Here is a 21,969-nt window from a genome sequence, read left to right as displayed (position 1 = left end):
TCCGTAAGATAACAGGTAAAACAAGATCTGGAAAAAACCAACTAATATATCTCAAGTAATACTTCCACAGACTTATGATAAACCTAACCCTATGAACTCAGAAAAAAAAAAGATCTCATAAGTTTATTACCATTGATCAGACCAATATACCACATTTTTTACCATGAACTAAGGACTAAGACCAAAAAAATACCTTTAAATAATGATAATTCATCAGATTATGAAGAGGTTTTACTAGGTAATAGTTATTAAATAAAATGGTGTTAGGTTTTATTACTGTTAGCGAATTAATATCTAGGCTATTATTCAACGAAAAGTTTATGATGTCAGGATAAGATAAATAAACAAATTCAACTTTATAGTTATGCACTAGGTAATCTTTAATGTAACAACTTGAATAAACGACAAACGTAAAAAAATAGAAAACACATAGGCCGCACACAGCAGACCTGAGGAGTAGGCCGCAACAGGCAGACTGACTCACTAGGACAACCATGCCCTCCCTACAGTGGCATCAGGACCCAGTGTTGCCAACATTCGGCCTTCCTAATGTAAGGGCCGCCCTCGGGCCTTAAGTTACAATACAATTCTAACTACATTAATGTTTGAAATTATATAAAACAATTCTGACAAAGCTAGCATTTAGAATTTATACAAAATAATTTTAACAGTGCTAATATTTAAAATTTACACAAAACAATTTTAGCAATGCCAGTATTTAAAATTTACACAAAACAATTTTAACAATGCTAGTATTTAGAATTTATACAAAATAATTTTAACAGTGCTAATATTTAAAATTTACACAAAACAATACACAAAAAAAGAATAATTAATACAAAATATAGAAGCCGTTAGTCAGACTACAAAACTGTCTATTGTTAACTTAGTAGTGTTAACATTTTACTTAGCTACATAATCTCTCAAGTACCCCGGTGCCTTTCTCTCCCGCTGGCCCCTAACCACAACTGGATTCTCTGTTGCTGGTGTTATTGGTTCTGGTATCTTACTTTCTTCTTGGTCATTGATGGTTGGTCTCTCCCCTGATTCACCATCACCAGTAGGAGTCCCCTCGAAGCTGTCTATAACGCTGAGTTCATCTGTCTCATCTTCTTGATCAAGGATCTTCCAGGATTTGAGTTGTGAAATATGCGCTGTGGTAGCATATGAGGTTTGGCCTTCAGGAGTTACCTCGGCCACTCGATACGTATCTCCTGGTAACTTTTGTATGACTTGTAATGGCTTTTCTCTGTATTTTGCTTGCAGTTTGGTAGGCTGTCCTGTGGTTGGTGCCTTCAGCATCACTACCATTTCGCCCAAGTCCAGGCTAACACCTGGAATGTGTTTGCGGTTAAATACTCAAACCATTGCTTTTTGTCCCTCCAGTATATTGTCGCTTGCTTCGCCTTGCACCTCCGTTGGTTCCCTCCAATCATTCTTGTTCTGGGATAATGAGCCTAGTATCCCTTGGTGGAAACGTGGTTGATATCCGTGTAAGGCTGCAAATGGCGTCTTCTTTGTGGTTTTATTCTCTGCTGCGTTCAGCATGCGTTCAACCTCGTTTACCTTAGCGTCCCAACGCCGTTGGTCATCTGTGGACATACTAAGCAGCGTAACTATGGTTCGGTTCGCACGTTCCACTTGCCCGTTTGCCTGTGGGTGCCTGGTGGAATTGAGTATGTGTTCTATGTTGTGTACTGCACAGAACTGCTCAAATGGTCGTGAGGTAAAACAGGACCCCCGATCTGAAATAATCCGGTCTGGTATACCTCTGGTTTCAATAAATTTGGTCATGATCCGCACTAGTGACCTAGTATCAGTGGTCTTACATGGATACAAGTGTACATACTTAGTGAGACTATCAACTATCACAAGTAGATACCGATTTTGTTGTGTGGATGTCTCAAAGGGACCGAGATGATCCACATTGATGACCTGGAAAGGTCTCTTCCCGGGCGGTATTGGGTGTAGCATGCCCTGCTGTTTTCCGGAAGGTTTCTTATGCGTCAAACATTCCAAACACATTCTGATGTGTTGACGTACATAACGGCGCAATTGGGAGAACCAAAAGTCTTTACTGATTTTTGCCACTGTCCGATCCAGTGCAAAATGCCCTCCATAGTCATGTGCAGCTATGACGATTCCTTTGCGCATTGGCTTTGGAATCACTAGTAGTAGTCGTCCATCATACCTGCGGTGGAGCATACCATTAATTACTTCATAATGTTTTAAGTCACCTGATACCTGTTTTGTTTTTGGTCCTATTTGCTCGAGCTGATGTATTTGTTCTCTGGTCACCGGGTCGCCTTGCTGCATGAACCTGACTCTGTCATGAACCGACATGGCGACGAAAACACATGCACGTTGAGCGAGTTCAGCATCAACTGATTCCGTCACTGTATCGTCGTCAGCGACCGCACGACTAAGTGCATCCACATGTGCCATTTTTGATCCTGGGCGGTACTTTATATCAAAGTCATACTCTTGTAGAACTTCATACCATCGTGCTATTTGTGGTTTTGTTGACTTGTGGAGGTTCAAATATGTCAAAGCTTGGCAGTCTGTCACCACAGTAAAACGTGTACCTATCAGGTACGGGCGCAACCGACTTATCGTCCAGATGATTGCGTACAATTCTAAGCGAGACGAGTGGTACCGTGACTCAGCATCAGTTGTCTTCTTGCTGACAGCATACACCATGTGTAGATCAGCGATCTTGGTTCCTTGCAGCAGTATCCCTGACAGTGCTTTACTGCTAGCATCCGTATGTACCTCTGTGATCGCTGCAGACGGGTCATACATACGTACTACTGGTTCTGAACTCAGTGCTTTCTTCAGGTTTTCAAAGGCAGTTACCTGACTTGGCCCCCACTGGTACGGCACATCCTTACCAGTCAGTCGCGTCAATGGTTCCGCCATTGTGGCATAGTTTACAATAAATCTTCTGAAGTAACCAGACAGACCAAGGAAGCGTCGTATTTCATGTGCATCATTGGGTACAGGGAAATTCACAATCGCTTCTACTTTACGACCAGGCTTTACCACGCCTTTTGAGATCCGGTATCCCAAGTAGTCCAACTGCTCTGCACCAAAATTACATTTGGCCGGTTTCAAGGTGAGCCGCGCTTTCACTAGTGCCTCAAGTACTTTCGGTAGGTCACGCATCATATCCTCCCAGCTAGCTGAGGGTATGATAATATCATCCAAATAGGTATTTATTACACCTGTCTCCTTCAGGTCCTTGAATGCCATGTTCATTAGTTTTTGAAAGGTACCCGGTGCGCCCTTGAGCCCGAAAGGCATCCGTTCGAACCGGGCGGTGACACTTTCCGTAACAAAGGCAGTCTTGTCTTTAGCTTGTTCGGTCAACGGAATTTGCAAAAAGCCATTAGACAAGTCCAGCGTCGTGAAAATAGTACCACCTGCTAGAGCTCCAAGTTGCTCGTCTACGTCCGGCATCGGGTAGGGGGGTACGACAGTTTGCGAGTTGAGTCTGCGGTAATCGACACATAGTCGCTTATCACCGGAAGACTTGTTCACTAATAGGACGGGGCTTGCATACGGCGAGTCCGAGTCACTTATAATACCGGCCTTCTTCCACTCGTCCAAGATTGTGGAAATGGTCTGTCGATCTGAGGGTGAGGTTCGGTATGGACGAACATTCACCGGCTCCGAACCGGTAGTAGTAACTATGTCCATCTTCAGCATGTCCGTACAGCCCAGTTCGTAAATGTTTTTTGCAAAAGCATCACGGTAACGATTTAGTAGAGCCAACAGCTCTTCTCGGTTGGAATCGGGCCACTGTGGCGCGATTTTCACATCTTCGGCCTTGATCGGTTGTCTCTGGTCCGATTTTTCCTGGTCAACTGCTAACGCGACTTTTACGGGTTGTTCGCTTACTACAAATTTCGAAACTTCTTCACTGGACTCGAAGACTAGCTCTTCGCCTTTTTTGTAATAATTGACATGTGGTAGTGTTAGCCATGTTCTACCTACCAAAACATCTACGGGTATAACGTTGTCCGGCACGACAATTGCTTCGTGGTCGTATCCCGTGACACCGTCTACGGTGTCACGTCCAATACGGTTTCGCCGATCGCGGTGACGCCTGGTTGCGTGACGTCGCCCACGGTATATAACGCCGTCCTTTTCGGGTGTATCTCGGCATGGCAGCGTTCCGCGACGGAGTTGCGTACTAACACGTTCGAGCAGCCCGTGTCTATGAGCCCCATGACAGAGAGCTGGTTGAGCACCATCTTCCTTGCGAAAGGATTCACATATACTTGCGGACTCAAGATTTCGGCACGATACGCCTCACGATTACTGTCCGCCGTCGAGGTCGCATTGGTTACTTCTTCTGGGCATTTGCCCCGAGTATGTCGTTCTGACCCACAATTTGAACACTTCATTGCTCTACGGGGTTTTGGGCAATCCCTTGCAATGTGCCCCGACATCCGGCAGTTGTAACAGGAGATTGCCGAACGATTAGTCGCAGGTCCTGACTGTGGCTTAGGTTGATCTACAGTCGTGTTATTGATCGGCGCAACCGACGCTGGTACCGGTGTAGACTTGTTCATTCGGGGCTTGTACGACGGCGAGTCGTAAGAACTTTTGGCCGGAAAACGTTCCCTGCGAAGCATGCGCATCCTCTCCCAATCGCGGAGATCCGAAAGTAAATTACTTTCTGAGCCATGCATACGCGCCATAGCGTACGCCGCCAGCTCACGGGAACGCAAGCCCTGAATTACGTGGTCGCGAATTTCGGGGAACGGTAGTCTTAAAACGCGACACAATCTAACCTTTTCGTAAAAGTAGTCTACCAGGTGTTCATCAGCTGCCTGGTTCCTCTGATTAAGTTCACTCCATCTGTCCGACAGACGAATTTCTTGTACGAAAGCTTCGCGAAATTTCGACTCAAGTTCGTACCAATTTGCAAATTCTTCAGATAAAAACCAATTTCTAGCGGCACCGGTAACGTGCGCTCTAACATAGTGTAAGCGCTGTTTGAAATTCCAGCCATTCAGATCGGCGACACCTGACACAGAAGAGATCCAATCATCTGCAGCGTAATTGGTCTCACGACCATTGAACAGCGGAATATTACGATCGACGTCCGGCGGTACACGGTAGTCGGGCTGTACATAGGCCGGTAACTGCTGTGTAGGTAACTGCTGTGTAGGTGCGTTCGGTGAAGTCGCACGTATAGATTCTTCAAGCAAACGTAGTTTTTCCCGGAGTTCGTTAGTCTCACTCACCAGAGAATTATAAGTCGGCGCTTTCAAGTAGTTAGGGTCAGTTACGTCAGACTGATCGTTTATCTCACTGTTGTTGACCATCGTAACATTCGTAACTGACGACGTAGTAAACAAAAACAGTAGTTCGTTATCAAACTCGACGACAACCGGCGTCCGTACGCGTTATCACACTAACACGGTATCGTCACTAATCTAGTACCTCGGTAACGACAATCGGAGACCGAACCAACTCACGCACGCGCACTGCGGAGCTAACAACGGTGCATTCGCGCGCACACTAGCGACTAACCTCAAACGACCGTAACTTCGCGCCAAAAGAAGGAAAACACGACACACGTTTTTCGCGTTTGCTACTTACGGCCAAAAAAACAAGTGGTGAATTCTGACAACCCCAAAGGGAAAAAAAAACAACTTTGACGGGCACGATTTTCCGGAGTACACCTTCGAACACTGTGGAACAACGGAATTATCCCACTTCTGAGATGTTAGCGAATTAATATCTAGGCTACTATCCAACGAAAGGTCTATGATGTCAGGATAAGATAAATAAAACAAATTCAACTTTATAGTTATACACTAGGTAATCTTTAATGTAAACGACAAACGCAAAAGAAAAATAGGAAAAACACATAGGTCGCACACAGCAGACCTGAGGCGTAGGTCGCAACGGGCAGACTAAAAACACTAGGACCACCATGTCCTCCCTACAGTTGCATCAGGACCCAGTGTTGCCAACAACCTTATCGAAACTAGCGAACGAAAATTTGGTATGTCGTACTTCTGTAAGACGGAGACAACACATAGGGGTGCGGTGTCCTCTTAAAAGGATTCAATATCGTGATTTTCTATCTTTGTCTAACACAAGAGTGACATATTATATTTTAAAGTTTTAGACGTGTTCTTTGCCAATCAAACAAATTGATCTATAAAGCGATAAAATTCTAAAAATCGATTTGAATTTGTCGTCAAGTCTACTTCTCAGACATAATTTCGGCAGCGATTTAAATCGACTTTTCCACATTTTAGATTTTTTTGATTTTAACTTCTCCAAAAATTTAAATATTACAATTTTTTATCTATTTTTTTTTTTTTATATAACGTTTTTGGGAATTTTACGGATAATGTCGCAAGTGTGATAGACAAAGAAGAAAATTTCGGTATCGAGAGTGTGCTGTTTTTAATTTTGTTGGCTTTTGGTAATTATTCAGGTTTATGAAGCTACTATTTCATGGATAAAATATGATGAAAAAAATCGTTCAGAATTGTTTCCTAAGTTATTCCTCTCAATTCGTTTATCATTAATGCAATCAAAAGATTTGATCAGTGTGATTTTAGATGAAGATCTGGTGACGTCAAATTCAATATGTAAGTATTTGTGTAGCATATTATATGAGTAATAAATTATTGATGTTAGATACAATGATAATTTTTATAAGACAGAAAATTATAGTATTATTCACCTTAACTTATTTTTTTATAGTTATTAATTTGTCTACTTATTTATATAAAATATATAAATTAAACTTTTTAGGTTTTTAACTAACTGGCTCAAACTTTATTTTATAATACTTTATCAGCTTAAATATTTTTGTTTCATTAGAAATTTAAATATTATGTTATTTTAAATAAAAGTATATGATTATTGTATATATAATTTATTTTAAATTTATCAAGTGGTCGAAGTTTTATATTAAACATTTTTCATCCCTCCACGTATTTTGTTTAAAATTATATATCCCCCTTACAATTTTCAACTACAGTATTTTTAGATTTGATGGTTGTATTACCACCAATACATATATTAGGGGAGTTGGGGTACTTATTGGCATACGTAGAGACATTTCTTCCTTTCATATTATTGTTCTGAACAAAATGTAGAACAAATTTTTGTTTGTTTCTCTATTGGTAAATATAACTATGTTTTAGGTGGTGTATGTATTCCTCCGAACTCCTCGTCTACCCTATTTGAATCCCATATATTATTATCTATCGAACATATTTTTCATCTTTATCCTAACCATACCTTTATTTTTTGTTGTGACTATAACCTGCCCGATATCTCATGGGCAGATGATTCTGCCTTTAATCTATTCTCTGTCCACCAGTATACCATGCATTCCTGAATTCTTTGCGGTAATTTGTTTTTACCAAAACAATAATATTTTTAAGAAACACGGATCCTTATTAAATCTGTGGATCCTTCAGTCCCGGTTGATCACTAGCATCCACCTTTAAATATTTCATTAACGTTAATTGTTCACATGTTTTTTATGATTTCAAAAATGATAAACGCCTGTTCCAAATACTATGTTCATAGTACGGACGACACGAAAATATATTTGGAAATAAAATCAGTTGAAGATTGTTTATGGACACAAAATAATATTGATTCTTTCTCTGGGTGGTGTAAAACCTTAGGCTTAAAACTTAAACTTGCTAAATGCCGGGTCATGTACTTCTCCTGATCTCGTAATCCAATTATATGGACTTATAAACTCTCTGGTACTAATATCGAACGTGTCTTTGACTGAATAATAGACCTGGGCTTCAGACTATCAAGTAACCTCAATCTGAATGAACACATTTAAATGATTTTCTGTAAGTCATTTAAAATTGTATGCTTTATTATGGGATTTTCTAAAGATCTTAAAGTTTTTAGAACACATAAATCCTTGTATTGTGCTCTAGTTCGTCACATCTTAGAACATGGATCAGTAGTGTGGAATCCATATACGGCCGCCAGTTCAAATCAACTTGAACGCGTACAACGTACATTTTTTATCTTTGTTGGCTTCTCTTTAGAAATCTCTTTAGTATTTCTCATGAACCTCAATATTACTCTCCTGTTGCTGAAGCACTTTGGCCACATACCCTCGCTGAGCGTAGACGCATACTTGGTTCTAAGTTCTTAAATGACCTTCTACTCAGCAAAATTGATTCTCCCACTTTACTATCCTTGATAAATTTTAAAAATCCTTCTCGTTCTGCACGTTCTAATATATCTTTCCATATTCCCAGAGCCACCAATAATTACCAATAATACAAACCACTTGGACGTCTAACCTTCTTAGATTCTTACTCATAGCTGTTTATTTCTTTGCTCACAGTTTTATTTTCGGAAGTCATAGTTGTCTATTACTTATTAATATTGTTACTCGTTACTTACTGTTTCATGTTTACTTGTCTATTTTCTTGATTCATTTTTATCTTATTAAGTTTACTTTATCACATACTTTACTGTATTTACTATTATAAATTATATCAATAACACAAGGTATATATTATTTGCATAAATATAATAAAATAAAATAAATATATACCTACTTAGATTAACAATTTAATATATTAGTGTTTTTTTTTAACTTGTCTTAATTTATTATTTTTATTTGGTTTTTTATTTGGTGAAATAATTTGTGGGAGCAATGATAGGCATTGGTGCCTGTTTGATTATAAACGAAGTCCAATAATTGTTGGGTTGGCTGTCGGTGAAATATACCTAACTATAATTTTTATAACTTTGAGAAAACGATAGTAATTAAACTGTATAGTTTATAGTTAAAAATAGAGATGTTGATTAGATCAGGGGTCTCCGAACTTTTTTAACAATGGTCCATATCTGTGATAATATGCTTCGGCATAACAAGCAACATTTTTTTAGATAGGGATAGAGAGGTAATGAAATTGAAGATATTCATTTAAGGAACTATTTTTAGTGATGTTATATTAAATATATTTTTCGTTTGACATACATTGGTAGGTACATATGTCATATATATTATATACACTAGCTTAGGTATATAAAATATGACTAACTTAATGATGATAAAATATTTAATTATGTATTATATTTTAATAAATTTGTTATTATGTTATAGGTCTTGACTTTTTATTGAATACATATGAAATGTTAACACTTGATAAAAATATATTAATGACAACTTCGCAATTTCATGGATTTAATATTTTCAATTATAGAAATCACAACTTAAAACAAGTAATATTATTTTTGAAATGTAATTATTAGCTTAATGTATAAACAACATGTATAACTTACTAACCGTAATACCCTACTTCCCTTGTAAAAATTAACATTTCAATACGATACACGGTGGATATGGGTATTAGTGTAGGTACAGATGTTCACGAATCACAGGTATGTCGGTGTCAGCTGTGGCAATGTGGTTATGGTGAGGGCGGTGATATGGGGAGAGATCTCCCCAGAGCACGATTTAAGATATACCTTTATTTTTTTAAGGTATATCTTAAATCGTGCTCCAGAGCTTTTTTATATTATAATATAAATATTTTACCAACCATATATGTTAGCTATCTATAAAATCATAACATTTGATGCCGAAGAAGTAATTTATGAAATTATGTACTATCAAAAAAACCTCAAAAATTAAATCTTGTTTTATAAATAGTGTTTATATATTATTATTAATAAATTATTAATAATAATACATTTTAATTTAGCCTTTAGGTGGTGTTATGTACTACATTTTAAACTTACCTGATATTTCTAAGAACAATCTCAGATATTTTCATCAAATCGGTTTAGTAGTTTTTAAGTCCATAAACCACAATCGCAAATATTGCCTATTATATATAAAGAAGATTGAAGATAGATAAATACCAAAAAAAAAAGTACATTTTAACATTTTATGAACAAAATAAATGAATAATAGTACCTACATGAAAATATTCAATGTAGCATATTAGCATGTAATCTAAATACCTAACCAATGGTATCTAACCTTTAGTACCTATCTATTTGAATTATAAAAGTTACCTGACTACCTATATGCAAATGTTACAATCCCCTTCAAATCTAGTATTTAAAGAATACAATTTTCTAGTATATTTATATTTAATAATTTAATATGTATTTTAGTTAATCTTAACTGTATTTTATTTTATTACACAAAAGTAGTAATTATTTAATTAAATAGGTAACGTTAAAATATTTATATAATATAAGGTTCATTATTAAACTTTAAATATAATTTGAGTACCTACAAACAGTAATTATAGGTACCTATCCAATAAGCAAAAACTCTTAAGACTGATTTTATGCTAGGCTGCTAGCGGCTAGCTAAGCTAGCTTATAATACCTTAACCTGGCTTGCACACAACTAAATAATTTCACAACTATAAGGCCCATTTCACAGCTGTGGATTTTTTTTTTATAAATTATATTGTAATTTCTTGCTGCAGAATAAGTATTAAAAGATTTATTGGCTGAAATTATATTACCTTCTATAATAAACTGCAAATATAATCTTCACAAATTTTCTAGGTCCTAATATTATATGAGAAATCGGGTTATTCAAAAATAGAGTGGTTTGACAGAATCGACAATGCTTCTTACGAATGTTCATTAACATGGCCATCTGACTTTACTACGTCAAATTTAATACTAAGAGATGGTAGAATCTTTAGTATAAGTTACGGTGATGGGTAAGTAAAAGTGTTACTAAGCATAAATTACAGAAATATATTTTAATTAAGTACTATATTAGTTGACATATTCAATGATTTAAGGTTTTTAAATAGCCCTTAATTTATCTCATTAAATATGAATTGACAGTTTATGCATAAAGATTATTGAAAGTGGATATACTAGTGATTACTTTATTATTAAACAAACTTTGAATTATAGAGTATGAGGAAGTTTTAAATTGCCCAATAACTTTACAGATAATTATTAAGACCATGAAATATTATGTAATTTAATTTTTAGGTAATAAATATATGTTTTCAGTATTAATTCCGTGAAATTATATGATGGACATCTTAATGTATGGAAGACTATAAGTACTCCTGTTTTTGTTCATAATTGTTCAAGTATCATACAATTTAATGATCGAGTATATGTAGTAAGTCAAATAGTCTATGTACTAATTTATTATAAATTCAAATCTTTCAAATTTAATAATAATACTGACTACTCTATTAAAATGTTGGTAATAAAAAAAAAATGTTACGTATTTATTTTGTTAGGTTATGTACTTCTGTATCATCTTATAAAAACATTTAAAGTTAAAATTTAAACTCGGCTGCAAAATTACGAAAAAGTTCAATTTTTATAGATAAGGCTTGACAATTTAATACAAGGTTCCAAATAAGTTTTGTTTACTAGAGTTATAAAAATATAAGTATAATTAAACGAATATTTTTTTATGACCGTCTGTAGTTCAAATTTAGAGATATTACGATTTATTTATTCAACCAATTTAGTTGTTGGTAGGAAGAATGTAATTAATAAAATATGAATCGTAAGATCTTCAAGCATTCCACTGTTACATAAATTATAATTTATTGTACTCAATACAATTTTCAAAATATTTAGATACATTTTAAGCTATTTATAAGCATTATAAATAGTCAAATTTTTTTGTAGTATTGATTAAACGTTTTATAGGTTCGGTTAAACAATTAAAAAGCTTAAAAAATGAATACAAGTTCCTTATCGTCTCCACTTAGAATAGATTTTCGTATGCAATGATTTATCATTGAGTTAAAATTTAACACATCGCTTAGTTAAGCTTGATTTAGGTTAGGTTAGTATGAATAATTTAAAAATAATAAACCAATGTAATATAATATTGCTAAAAACTTTTCTTAGATGTCTACAAGAGGTGTTGAGTATTATGATATTCTAAGTGAAACATGGCAAGAAGTTAAGTTTAAAATAAAAGAAGTTGAAAGTCTAAAACTTGCAGTAGTTTCAGATTTAATTTATGGTGTAAGTTAAACATTTTTTATACAGTAGGTACATTTGTGAGGTTAGAATTAAATACAAGTGAGTTCCACTTAATTTGATACACTAGTTTCTAGTATCAAGTGCCTACCTATCAAACATTTATTGGAATAAAAAATAAAAAGTAAAAACCCAAGTCAAAATACAAATTCATAACAATATTATGATGGAATATTAAATTGACTTTTTAACTAAAGTTTATTTTACCACGCTCCTCAGTTCTCGAGAAGTTTAAAAACGCGTGTGTCTCAATAGCGACCCTCAGAAGTTGTGAAAACATAAATATGAGCTTAGAAACATAGTTTTATTATGACGCATATATTATATAAAAGTTACAAACATATTTAATTAAAAACCACATCGATTAGATTGTTAGTGGCAAAATAATTTTCGGAGTTTTTCGAAAAAATTGGAAAAAAGTCACGTCACAAAATATTACCTCCATAGAAAATTTGCAACGGCTAGTCTGACGTCCAAATTAGTCTGTTGGTGGCAAAAGAATTTTCGGTGTTTTTTGACAAATTTGGAAAAAAATCACAAGTATGAAAATATTACCTCCATAGAAAATTCGCAACGGCTAGTCTGCCGTCCAAATTAGACTGTTGGTGGCAAAATAATTTTCAGCGTTTTATCGAAAAATTTGGAAAAAAGTCACAAGTCCGAAAATATTACCTCCATAGAATATTCGCTCGGCACGAATTCCGATCTCGACCTACCCCCAAGGTTGACGTCCAAATTACTCTTTTAGTGGCAAAAGAATTTTAGGTGGTTTTCCAAAAATATGGAAAAAATATCAATATTGCATGTATAGGTACAATGCATTTTAAGTTAACTGTTCACCAGTGTTGGGTAAGTTACTTTAAAAAGTAATTAAGTTACTTTACTCGTTACTCAAATAAAATTGTAATGAAATTACTTTACTTTTCAAATAGAAATACAACTCATTACTTTCTCGTTACAAAAATAAATTTTTTTTTTAATTTCTTAGCAATAATCTTCTGCAAGCAAATTGAACAAGCAAATTCTTTATAAAACCCGTATAGTTAATAGGATCATATAAAATTTAGTCTTCCACACAGCTTATATTCATAGGAAACCTATTTAAAGGAATAATAAATTTAATTAACTGTTCTCGTGATTTACGGAGAAATTAGACATTTCAAATATCAAAACCATTGAAAACTGAATTGTGACGAGTTAAAATTAAAAATATATAGATATTAGATTGGTAAACATAATAATACCAGCATTATACATATATTTTTTTTCAATTCGCAATAGATAGGTAGGTACTTAATAATTCGAAACTGTAACGCGTTATTCTATAGAAATTACTTTTCAAAAGTAATTTTCATTACATTTTCGTTACTTGGAAATAATTCTAATGACAGTAACGCGTTACTTTCGTTATGTTACTACCTAACACTGCTGTTCACGTTAGTAAGTTGTCAACGATGAACTAATGTGACGCTCTCGCCGCCACTTTATTCGATGTCCGTGATCATAATGAAGCCACGCCCCCTGAGCACAAGTCGGCCTATCGTTGCGTCGCACCGAGTCTCCACCAATCAGCGCGTCAGAAGCGCTAGCGTTACGCGAAAAGGATAACGCTCGAATAACTCGAATAAAAATATCACTGCCCAAGCGGAAAAGTCTGAACGTCCCATCTTATATAAGATGTTTTCACATCAAAAAAAATGTTTGGAACTTTCAACTTATAAGTTGGTTACCTATAGGTATGTACGTATTTCCTAATGTAATGGTTTGTGAAATTGTTACTGTACAATTGGTTTGTAACAATATGCAATTTTAATAACAATGATAACACTCGTATTAAATGCTGAATTGGCGAACTTCATAATAAGTCTAAGTGACAGATTATGTTTGTAACACTTTACACTGTTTTTAAAATTATAAGTTCCATCAGTTTTTTTTCTAATTTCACTTTAAGTACCTAAGCTACACTTGTACCATCGACCGTCTGTGAATTGGGCCACATGAGCGTCATGAGTTTGGGTGAATTACATTTTTACCCGTATAATATTATAAGTAACGAAATGTGTTTGGGCGAGTTTAATGTGTTTTTAAAGAGTACCTATAAAACAATATAAAAGATAAAGTTGTAAAGGTTTAAATAAATTCTATAGAGTATAGGGAATTTAATATTTTTATATCAACCTAAACTTTAATTATGGCATAATCTTATATGCAGGTCATGCAGGTTGAGCAATTAGTAAAACTCTCTTATATTTTAAAATATCAGTTTTGCTTGAACATTGAAAACGTGAACACGTATTATAATGTTAGTGTTCGTTATTAACATATTATTATGGATCTTAAGATTGAAAACATTTTTAATAGAAAATGTTTTCAATTGAAAATTATATTTTTACTTTTTAGTGACTAACCACTTGAAAAACAGGTCTTTTCATTTTCGGTGTACCAACCGAAAATGCACTGTGAGTATTTTAGTGAATTCTACCATCAATGCAATATTATCTTTATGAAATAATAATAACTTATAAACATAACCACGAACCAACTACAAATCATAATTTAGCTGTTCAGTGTGTTAGAACTGCCTTCAAAAGAAAAGCCAAAGAAATAAGTAATAAGTAAGTAATACGTGTATATACGTAAGGAAATTATTCAAGATGCACTAATTTCGTTTTTAAGGAGGTAATATTTCATAATGATATTAAATTATTGATAGAGTCACCTTTTAGAATTCGAAAAAAATATTTTTCCAAAGTTCCCACAACTAGGTACTGATGAGAGAGAATACCTATGGGCTATGGATTGATAAAATACTGCCCAGACGCAACCTGCAAGGATATAAAAAAAAGGTCGCCCAAACACATTACAATGTTTTGAAATCACTCGCCCAAACGCATTATGTTAAATTTCCCAAACACATTGCAATTTTAAAATTCGCTAAACAGTCCCCGCCGATAGGTATGACGCCAGATTGCCAGAAAGTCAGTCAGTGACGACCCGATATCTGTTATATATACATATGATATTATGATAACATGATATACATTTTTGGGCCGATTTCCTATACCTACCCTTTAAACATACAATTTATTTTTTTGGCATAATAGCCGGGTATAATTAAATATAAAAAAAATATTGTATAAGAAGTAGGTAGATAAAATGTGGCCCAATTGCCGACCTCTCATTGCAACACCTATAGTGACATTCTAATAATTAATAAATATTTTTTAAAAATCGAATAATAATTTTTATTTTAAGGTTTGCACTACGAAAGCTTTTTATTATAATCCAAAAACTGACTTTGGTCAATTAATCTGTCCTTTCACCGCTGATATTGATATACATCAAGTGTATTCAATTTTTTCATTTAATAACCGATTGTGTGTTATTGGTGGCAATATTTCAAATAATTATAATCATATTATTTTTGAAAAGTACGATCCAAAAACTAATACGTGGATTAGAATTAGTCGTACAATTAACCGGACAAAAAGACCAGGTAATATGACTCAGAAAAATTAAATAGACTTTGAGCTGTCAAACCAAATTAGTACTAGTTTCAAATAAATTAGGAACTGATTATAACTAATTTACCTTTACCTATTTATATTTTATTTTTATACATTTATTTAATCAAATCATTTTTTTTCTATTTGAGTATGTTGACGAACAGTTTATTTCATAAACAAGCTCCACACTTAGATTGTTAAGAATGTTATCTAAAATTCACTGATTTTAAAATTATATTAATTTAAAGAGAAATACACATGACACACGTTAATATATATATTGTAGATAGTAGAATTTTAGATTATCAACAATAAATTAGGAAATTTAAATATAACATTTATTTTCTAGGTGTTATTGAACTGGACAAAAAACTATACCTGATGGGTGGTGATGATTGTAATTCTATTCAACTCTACAATCCTGATTTTAAAATTTTTAAAGCTGTGATTGGATTATACCTCAAATCTTCAATACATTCTAACACACAAGCATTTGTAGTTGATACAAAAAGTATAAATCTAAAGAACATTTTGAAATATTATTCCAATAATGAAATTTAAAGCTTTACTTAAGAGGACGCCACACTCTCTGAGACGACTGTCTCCATCCAGAGATGGATGAGAGATTACAAGTGCGTAACATAGCAAATTTACGCTCAGCAGATTACATTTAGCTCCTTTAGTTTAAAAATTATAGTGAATCGACCTATTATGAAACTTGATGGTAAGAACATTATCTGTCTTCGTATGTTAGTTTTTTACGATAGTTCAATTTTTTATCAAGTTATGCGTACTTAATATAGCGTAAAATTAAAAATGCTCATAACTCATTTAAAAACTGAATAATCGTAAAAAACTACGGTCACTCTATAATTTTTAAACTAACGGAGCTAAACATGATCTGCTGAGCGTAAATTTGTTATGTTTGTAAGACGGAGACAACAGATGCAGGTGTGGCATCCTCTTAATAGGAACCTTTATATTTTTTTTTTTTAGTAATAAAAAAAAAATACCCGATTACATTTTAAAAAATAACAGTAGGTACCTATGTAAAAAAATATTTTACAATAAAATATTATTTATTTATTTTATTTTTTAGCTTATTTAAAAAAATGAACTTATTTATTTAAAATAGTAATCATTTGTAGAGGTGAAATATTATTTACATTTAAATTATATAAATTCATTATAGGTATTAAACTTCTACCTGGTTGTAATTTATAACAATTAACAACCCATTGTTCCAGAATCCGCAATTGTTTTTACTTGACTTTCATAAGCAACTAAAAAGTTACTTAAAAACTTTACTTAATACTCATCTAATTTTTGTATGATACTCTAAAAAATAGAGAAAGATTACTGATGCGTTATGTTTATTATAACATTGTTTAAATGTTTGGTGTAATGTATAGGTACCGCAGTACCGAATTCATGTATTAGGTATATATGGCTATAAAATTGATAACCGTATCTATAAAATAAATATCATATTATGGTATCGTCTTAGGTATCGATGAATACAAAACATATTACACCGCAACACTCAGCATATAGAAAACAAATTACACTGAATATAAAATTAAAAATATCCATATTACATCATAACCTTTCATAATATTTTATCTATATTAGTTGTTAATAAATCTCATTAGAACATATTTTTCAGTCACCAAAAATTTACAATATAATTGTATAGATTCAAAATTAATTGTTATACAATATACCTAGATACAAACAAGAAATACCTATATGAAATAAAGTATTTAATTTATTAAAAATGCCTAATTTTTTAATAATGATCTATATTCATATAATATTGTGGTTTGTAGTATGTAGGTTATTTCAAAACTGGGTGTCCAGAAATATTTCTGACATAGTCATATAATAAAATAAAAGCTACATAAAAAAAATACAAATAGTATATTTTGTGTGGCTATTAAATCTAAATTAAAAAAACGGAATTGCGTTATTCAAAATCACAAAAGCTTATCCTATCCCTTAGGCGATGAGTTGGGATTGGAAAATAAAAAAATTAAACCCACGGTGACAAGTATAATAGTAATATATACACAATGTCACAGCTACAACACACCGTCGAATGTCTATATAACAATTCGTCACAATCAAACCTTTTTTCCCCGAAAGTAAAACAGCCACGCAAATCACCACATTTACAACACTTCTCATTTCCATCTGTTTCACCATTGCAAGACGACAATGTCACTGCAGCGGTACGCTTTTTGCGTAGTATTACTCAGCAGAGCATTGCTTGGCTGCAGAGCGTCGCAGTTTTTTACTGTTGATGAAGAATTGAATACCGTCCGAGATCTGGAAAACAGAATACTGGATTTAGTCGAATCGACGATACGGTATTATTTAAGACCAGACGTTGATAATGAAAATGTGAACTTAAATTTAATGCTTGGGGTATCCATAATGAAAGGTAAGGGATATTTATTTTGTTTTCGTTTAATATATAATAATGTAATGATGGCTGTTGTAATATAAATGACATATGCGGAGATTTGATCGAATTTTAGGGGGGGGGGGGGCTTAAATGTTTCTTTGCAAAATAAGCCGTGGGGTATTCACCCCCCACACCCCCTCTCTAATATCAATAATACCTTCACTCTTCAGTACGCATCAACTACATACCAAATTATTAAATTACAAAACTACTAAATACGAATTACTAACTATATTAATGAATATCATGCACTTTAAAAATCATTAATTTATAATACAATTAATATTTTATTATTTTAGTACAATAAACCTATTTTTATTAGCAAATATATCAATAACGTTCTCAATACTGATATTGATATCTTTTCCAATGTATAATATTAAAGAGTTATTAAATGTTTCTTGCAGCATACTCGTGCATAGCCATGTCTTAACTTTGCGCATTGCAGAAAAGCTTCATTCACATATTGTAGCCGAGCTGATTGGTATTGTTATGGCTACCTGTAGTAGTTTGTATAAGTTGGGAAACACACTTTTAGAAATATTTTGTTTTATTGTTTCATAATTTATTTGATTTCCTGATTGAAAGATGCTGTTTTTTGCTACGGTCATCTCTGACTGAATATTAAATTTTTTTATCAAAGTCTGATTATCGGAAATTTCTATTTTTGTCATTGGGATAATGCGATAACAATCCGTCACGACGGTCAGCCGGTGCGCACCGATGACGATTAGGTAATGTAGGTATAATATTATGGTATAATAATTATTATATTGACATTTATTTTGACATTTCAGGAAAAATAAATATTTAGTAAAGTTCCAAGATATTTTCAATTGTTGTAAAATGAGTACCTATTTTAATATTTTATACTATGAAAAATGTTTAATAATTTAGGACTAAACCCCCCAAGCACCCCCTGACCACCGCCTATGATAAAAGAATGTCAATGTGAATGAAAGTGCTAGCATTGAGGGGTGACCCTTGGGGGACAGAGTTCCTTATTTTTGTAGAAAATATTTATGCTTGCCCATTCTCATTATGTCCAAATCAATAAGATATTTCAATATTCGGGTACGCACATATTTTTTACACTTTTCCATCCCCCTTCTAATTTTTTTCCAATTCAAGCATTGAGTATAATATAATATTATTGACATATTGTACATAATCTAGTTAAGTATCTATATAATAATTATTAATTTACTATTATTTACCTATAGGTATAGTACCTATATATTATCTACAAATAATTGAAGGATAATAGGAGATACCAAATGTCAAAATACGAGATAATTTTGTACCTATGGCCTATAGATTATAGGTTCCTTTGTATTTAATTGTTATTTAACACGTATAGGTTAAGTACCTTTATTATGATTTATAACTCTTAAGTCGTAGGTTTTATAGGTAGGTGTACATATTTCATTGAGTGTTATATACCTATATTAAAAATTAACCAACATAAAATAATACTCAGATTTTTAATTAGCCTTATAACAGTCAATAAATATGTTATATATGTTATATTTCACAATATGTTTATGTTGAAAGTATTATATTATAAGGAATTGTAATTTAAAGATCAATATTATTTGCACATTATATTGTACAAACAATTATATGCATATTTTTCTTATTCATCAGGTATTATTATCTAGTTATTGTTTTTTTTATATCTATTTGGTACATAAAGCTTTAAAGGTTTTAACTAAAAAGGTTTTTAGCCTACATTAACTTAATAACTAAAAATAAATTTGAATATACCTAGGTACATTATGTCCTAACACATGAATATATAATTTCATGTTTGGGAAAGATTTACCACTTATATTTTAGATATTTTGCTGTATGGAAAAATGTAAAGTTTGTTCCAGTGTTCTCTTCATGTTGGCCTATGGGCTTGGTGTAATGAAGTGGGTTGCTTAGGATTTTACGGGCTTTGGTGTATTTGGAATAGTTGATCACTCGGACATAGCCAGTTTCCGCCAAAATTCCGATATTTTATAACTTTTAAAATCCTAATTGTAGTTCATGTATAAACATAATATGTAGGTACTGTATAGGTACCTGTGTATTGAAAATATTATATGTATAGGTAATTGTTATTTCCAACATTATTTTATCATTAAACAGCTGGCTGAAAAATAATTAACATATTTTCGAAAAAATATTAACTTTTTTACGAATTTTGTTGATGTTTGAACTTATATTGGTGATCTTGTAAAAACAAAGTGACTACCTTCCAATATTTATTTATTATGGAAAGAACATATATTGCAAATTTGCAACTACTGAAGAACATTGTCAAAACATATAAAACAAAAATGTTATCGTACATAAATAGAAAAAAAATTGTCCATTTAATTGTATAGTTTATATTTTATCTATTTATTTGTCTAATTAACAATTTTTCCGCCCTTCTAATAGCTACAACAATTCAATATTATTTAAATACTATTACCTATACCTTTTAGGCTATAAGTGTTTTCAAATGGTGGTAACTGGAAAAAAAATCCAATAAATTATGTTTTAGCGGAAAAGGGAAAAGTATACTTTTAGCGGAAACGGTTAATTCCTATAATATTATGTTCTAGTGAATCTAATTTGAGTATTTTGTTGAATTCTTCACGTATAATTGTGCTGGTTGAGCCTGGTTCTTTGCTGATAAGGTGAGAGATGTGTCTATAATAAATACTAAAATGTTACACTAATTAAGAGGACGCTACCCATACATTTGTTGTCTCCGTCTTATACACGCACGACATGGCAAATTGTCGTTCACAAGTTTCAATAGTGTGCTGTTAGTTTTGATACTAGAGTGAATTGACCTATTTTAAAACTTTTAGGTAAGAACATTATCTGTGCTTAAGCGTTGCCGATTTTTCAAAATTTTTATTTTCAAGCAAGATATGGGTATGTGAAATATCAAAATTTTAAATGCTCATATCTCGCTTGAAAATTAAAATATCGAATAAAAGTCAACGCTTAAACACAGATAATGTTATTATCTACAAAATTAATGATAGGTCAAATCACTCTAATATCAAAACTAACAGCTCACTATAGAAACTAGTGAACGAAAATTTGCTATTTCGTATGTGTGTAAGACGGACACAACAAATCCATGGGTAGCATCCTCTTAAGATTTATATAAAGATATGGCCACTAGAGTATAATTATGACACAGTGCACTGTAAACAAAACTACACATTCCAAAAAGATATTTTGAAGTTTTATGATAAAATGTATTTTTTTTTAATAAATCGATGGTGACTGTGAAACTGTGAAAGAATTATTGCGAATGTAGCGGATAGCGAACATGCATTTTTAATTTTTTTAGCTTGACCAGCCTGCTCTTAATTATTGTATTTACATATTTTTATTGTTAAAATGTATAACAACTATATTCTATAGATTGGAAAATAATGTTTATTTCAAATATTTAACCAGCTGTGTATATTTTTTGTACCTATTAATCTACAGGTCAATTTATGTCGTGTACTGAACATTCTCGAATAAATTATAATACTCGTTTCTACAAGATGTATAAATTGAATACAATGATTAGAAATCTTTACGTGAAATTTTATAAAAACAATTTAATGGATTCAAGTAAGCCAAATATATTTGTATAGAATAATTGTAATTACGTATAGGTATAGGTTAAATAGGTAATAATATCATGTAGAGTAGTATACGTTTGTAGGTATGTTCACAGTATTTTTTTTTCACCGCAGTAATTTCACAACGTTCAAGGGAGGATATCCCGCTTGGCGCTTGAACACAATAATTTTACCGTAACAAAAATCACGGAGGAATTTCACACTCGTTATCCACCTATTTGCACCTCACGCAAAAATATTTACTGTATAGCATTTTACATGGAGGTTTCACATTTTTTGTCCACGAATTCTCCGCTTACACAAAATATTTACCGTATTTTAAAATTACAGTTTTTGCCCCTTACTCAAAAAT

At 32.8% G+C, this 21,969-nt stretch overlaps 2 protein-coding genes across 2 annotated transcripts in view; both read left to right on the top strand.

Annotated features, from left to right (window-relative positions):
• The window catches only part of LOC100166923 (kelch-like protein 3), a 37,872-nt gene extending 21,424 nt beyond the window's left edge, over positions 1-16,448 (top strand). Inside the window, exons 10-16 of the mRNA XM_029486322.1 lie at positions 6,464-6,620; positions 9,131-9,249; positions 10,555-10,715; positions 11,020-11,134; positions 11,884-12,003; positions 15,274-15,514; positions 15,874-16,448. Coding sequence (XP_029342182.1) covers positions 6,464-6,620; positions 9,131-9,249; positions 10,555-10,715; positions 11,020-11,134; positions 11,884-12,003; positions 15,274-15,514; positions 15,874-16,085 — 1,125 coding nt within the window. The 3' untranslated portion in view covers positions 16,086-16,448. The remainder of the gene's footprint in view (positions 1-6,463; positions 6,621-9,130; positions 9,250-10,554; positions 10,716-11,019; positions 11,135-11,883; positions 12,004-15,273; positions 15,515-15,873) is intronic.
• A 253-nt stretch (positions 16,449-16,701) lies between these two features.
• Positions 16,702-21,969, top strand: part of LOC100570631 (UPF0764 protein C16orf89 homolog) — a 9,120-nt gene continuing 3,852 nt past the window's right edge. The window contains exons 1-2 of the mRNA XM_003245277.4: positions 16,702-17,967; positions 21,478-21,606. Coding sequence (XP_003245325.1) covers positions 17,742-17,967; positions 21,478-21,606 — 355 coding nt within the window. The 5' untranslated portion in view covers positions 16,702-17,741. The remainder of the gene's footprint in view (positions 17,968-21,477; positions 21,607-21,969) is intronic.

This window comes from Acyrthosiphon pisum, chromosome A1 (genome assembly GCF_005508785.2).
Source record: "Acyrthosiphon pisum isolate AL4f chromosome A1, pea_aphid_22Mar2018_4r6ur, whole genome shotgun sequence".
Taxonomy (NCBI): domain Eukaryota; kingdom Metazoa; phylum Arthropoda; class Insecta; order Hemiptera; family Aphididae; genus Acyrthosiphon; species Acyrthosiphon pisum.
The sequence above is the reverse complement of the archived record's forward strand: the minus strand, read 5'-3'. Positions and strand labels throughout refer to the sequence as shown.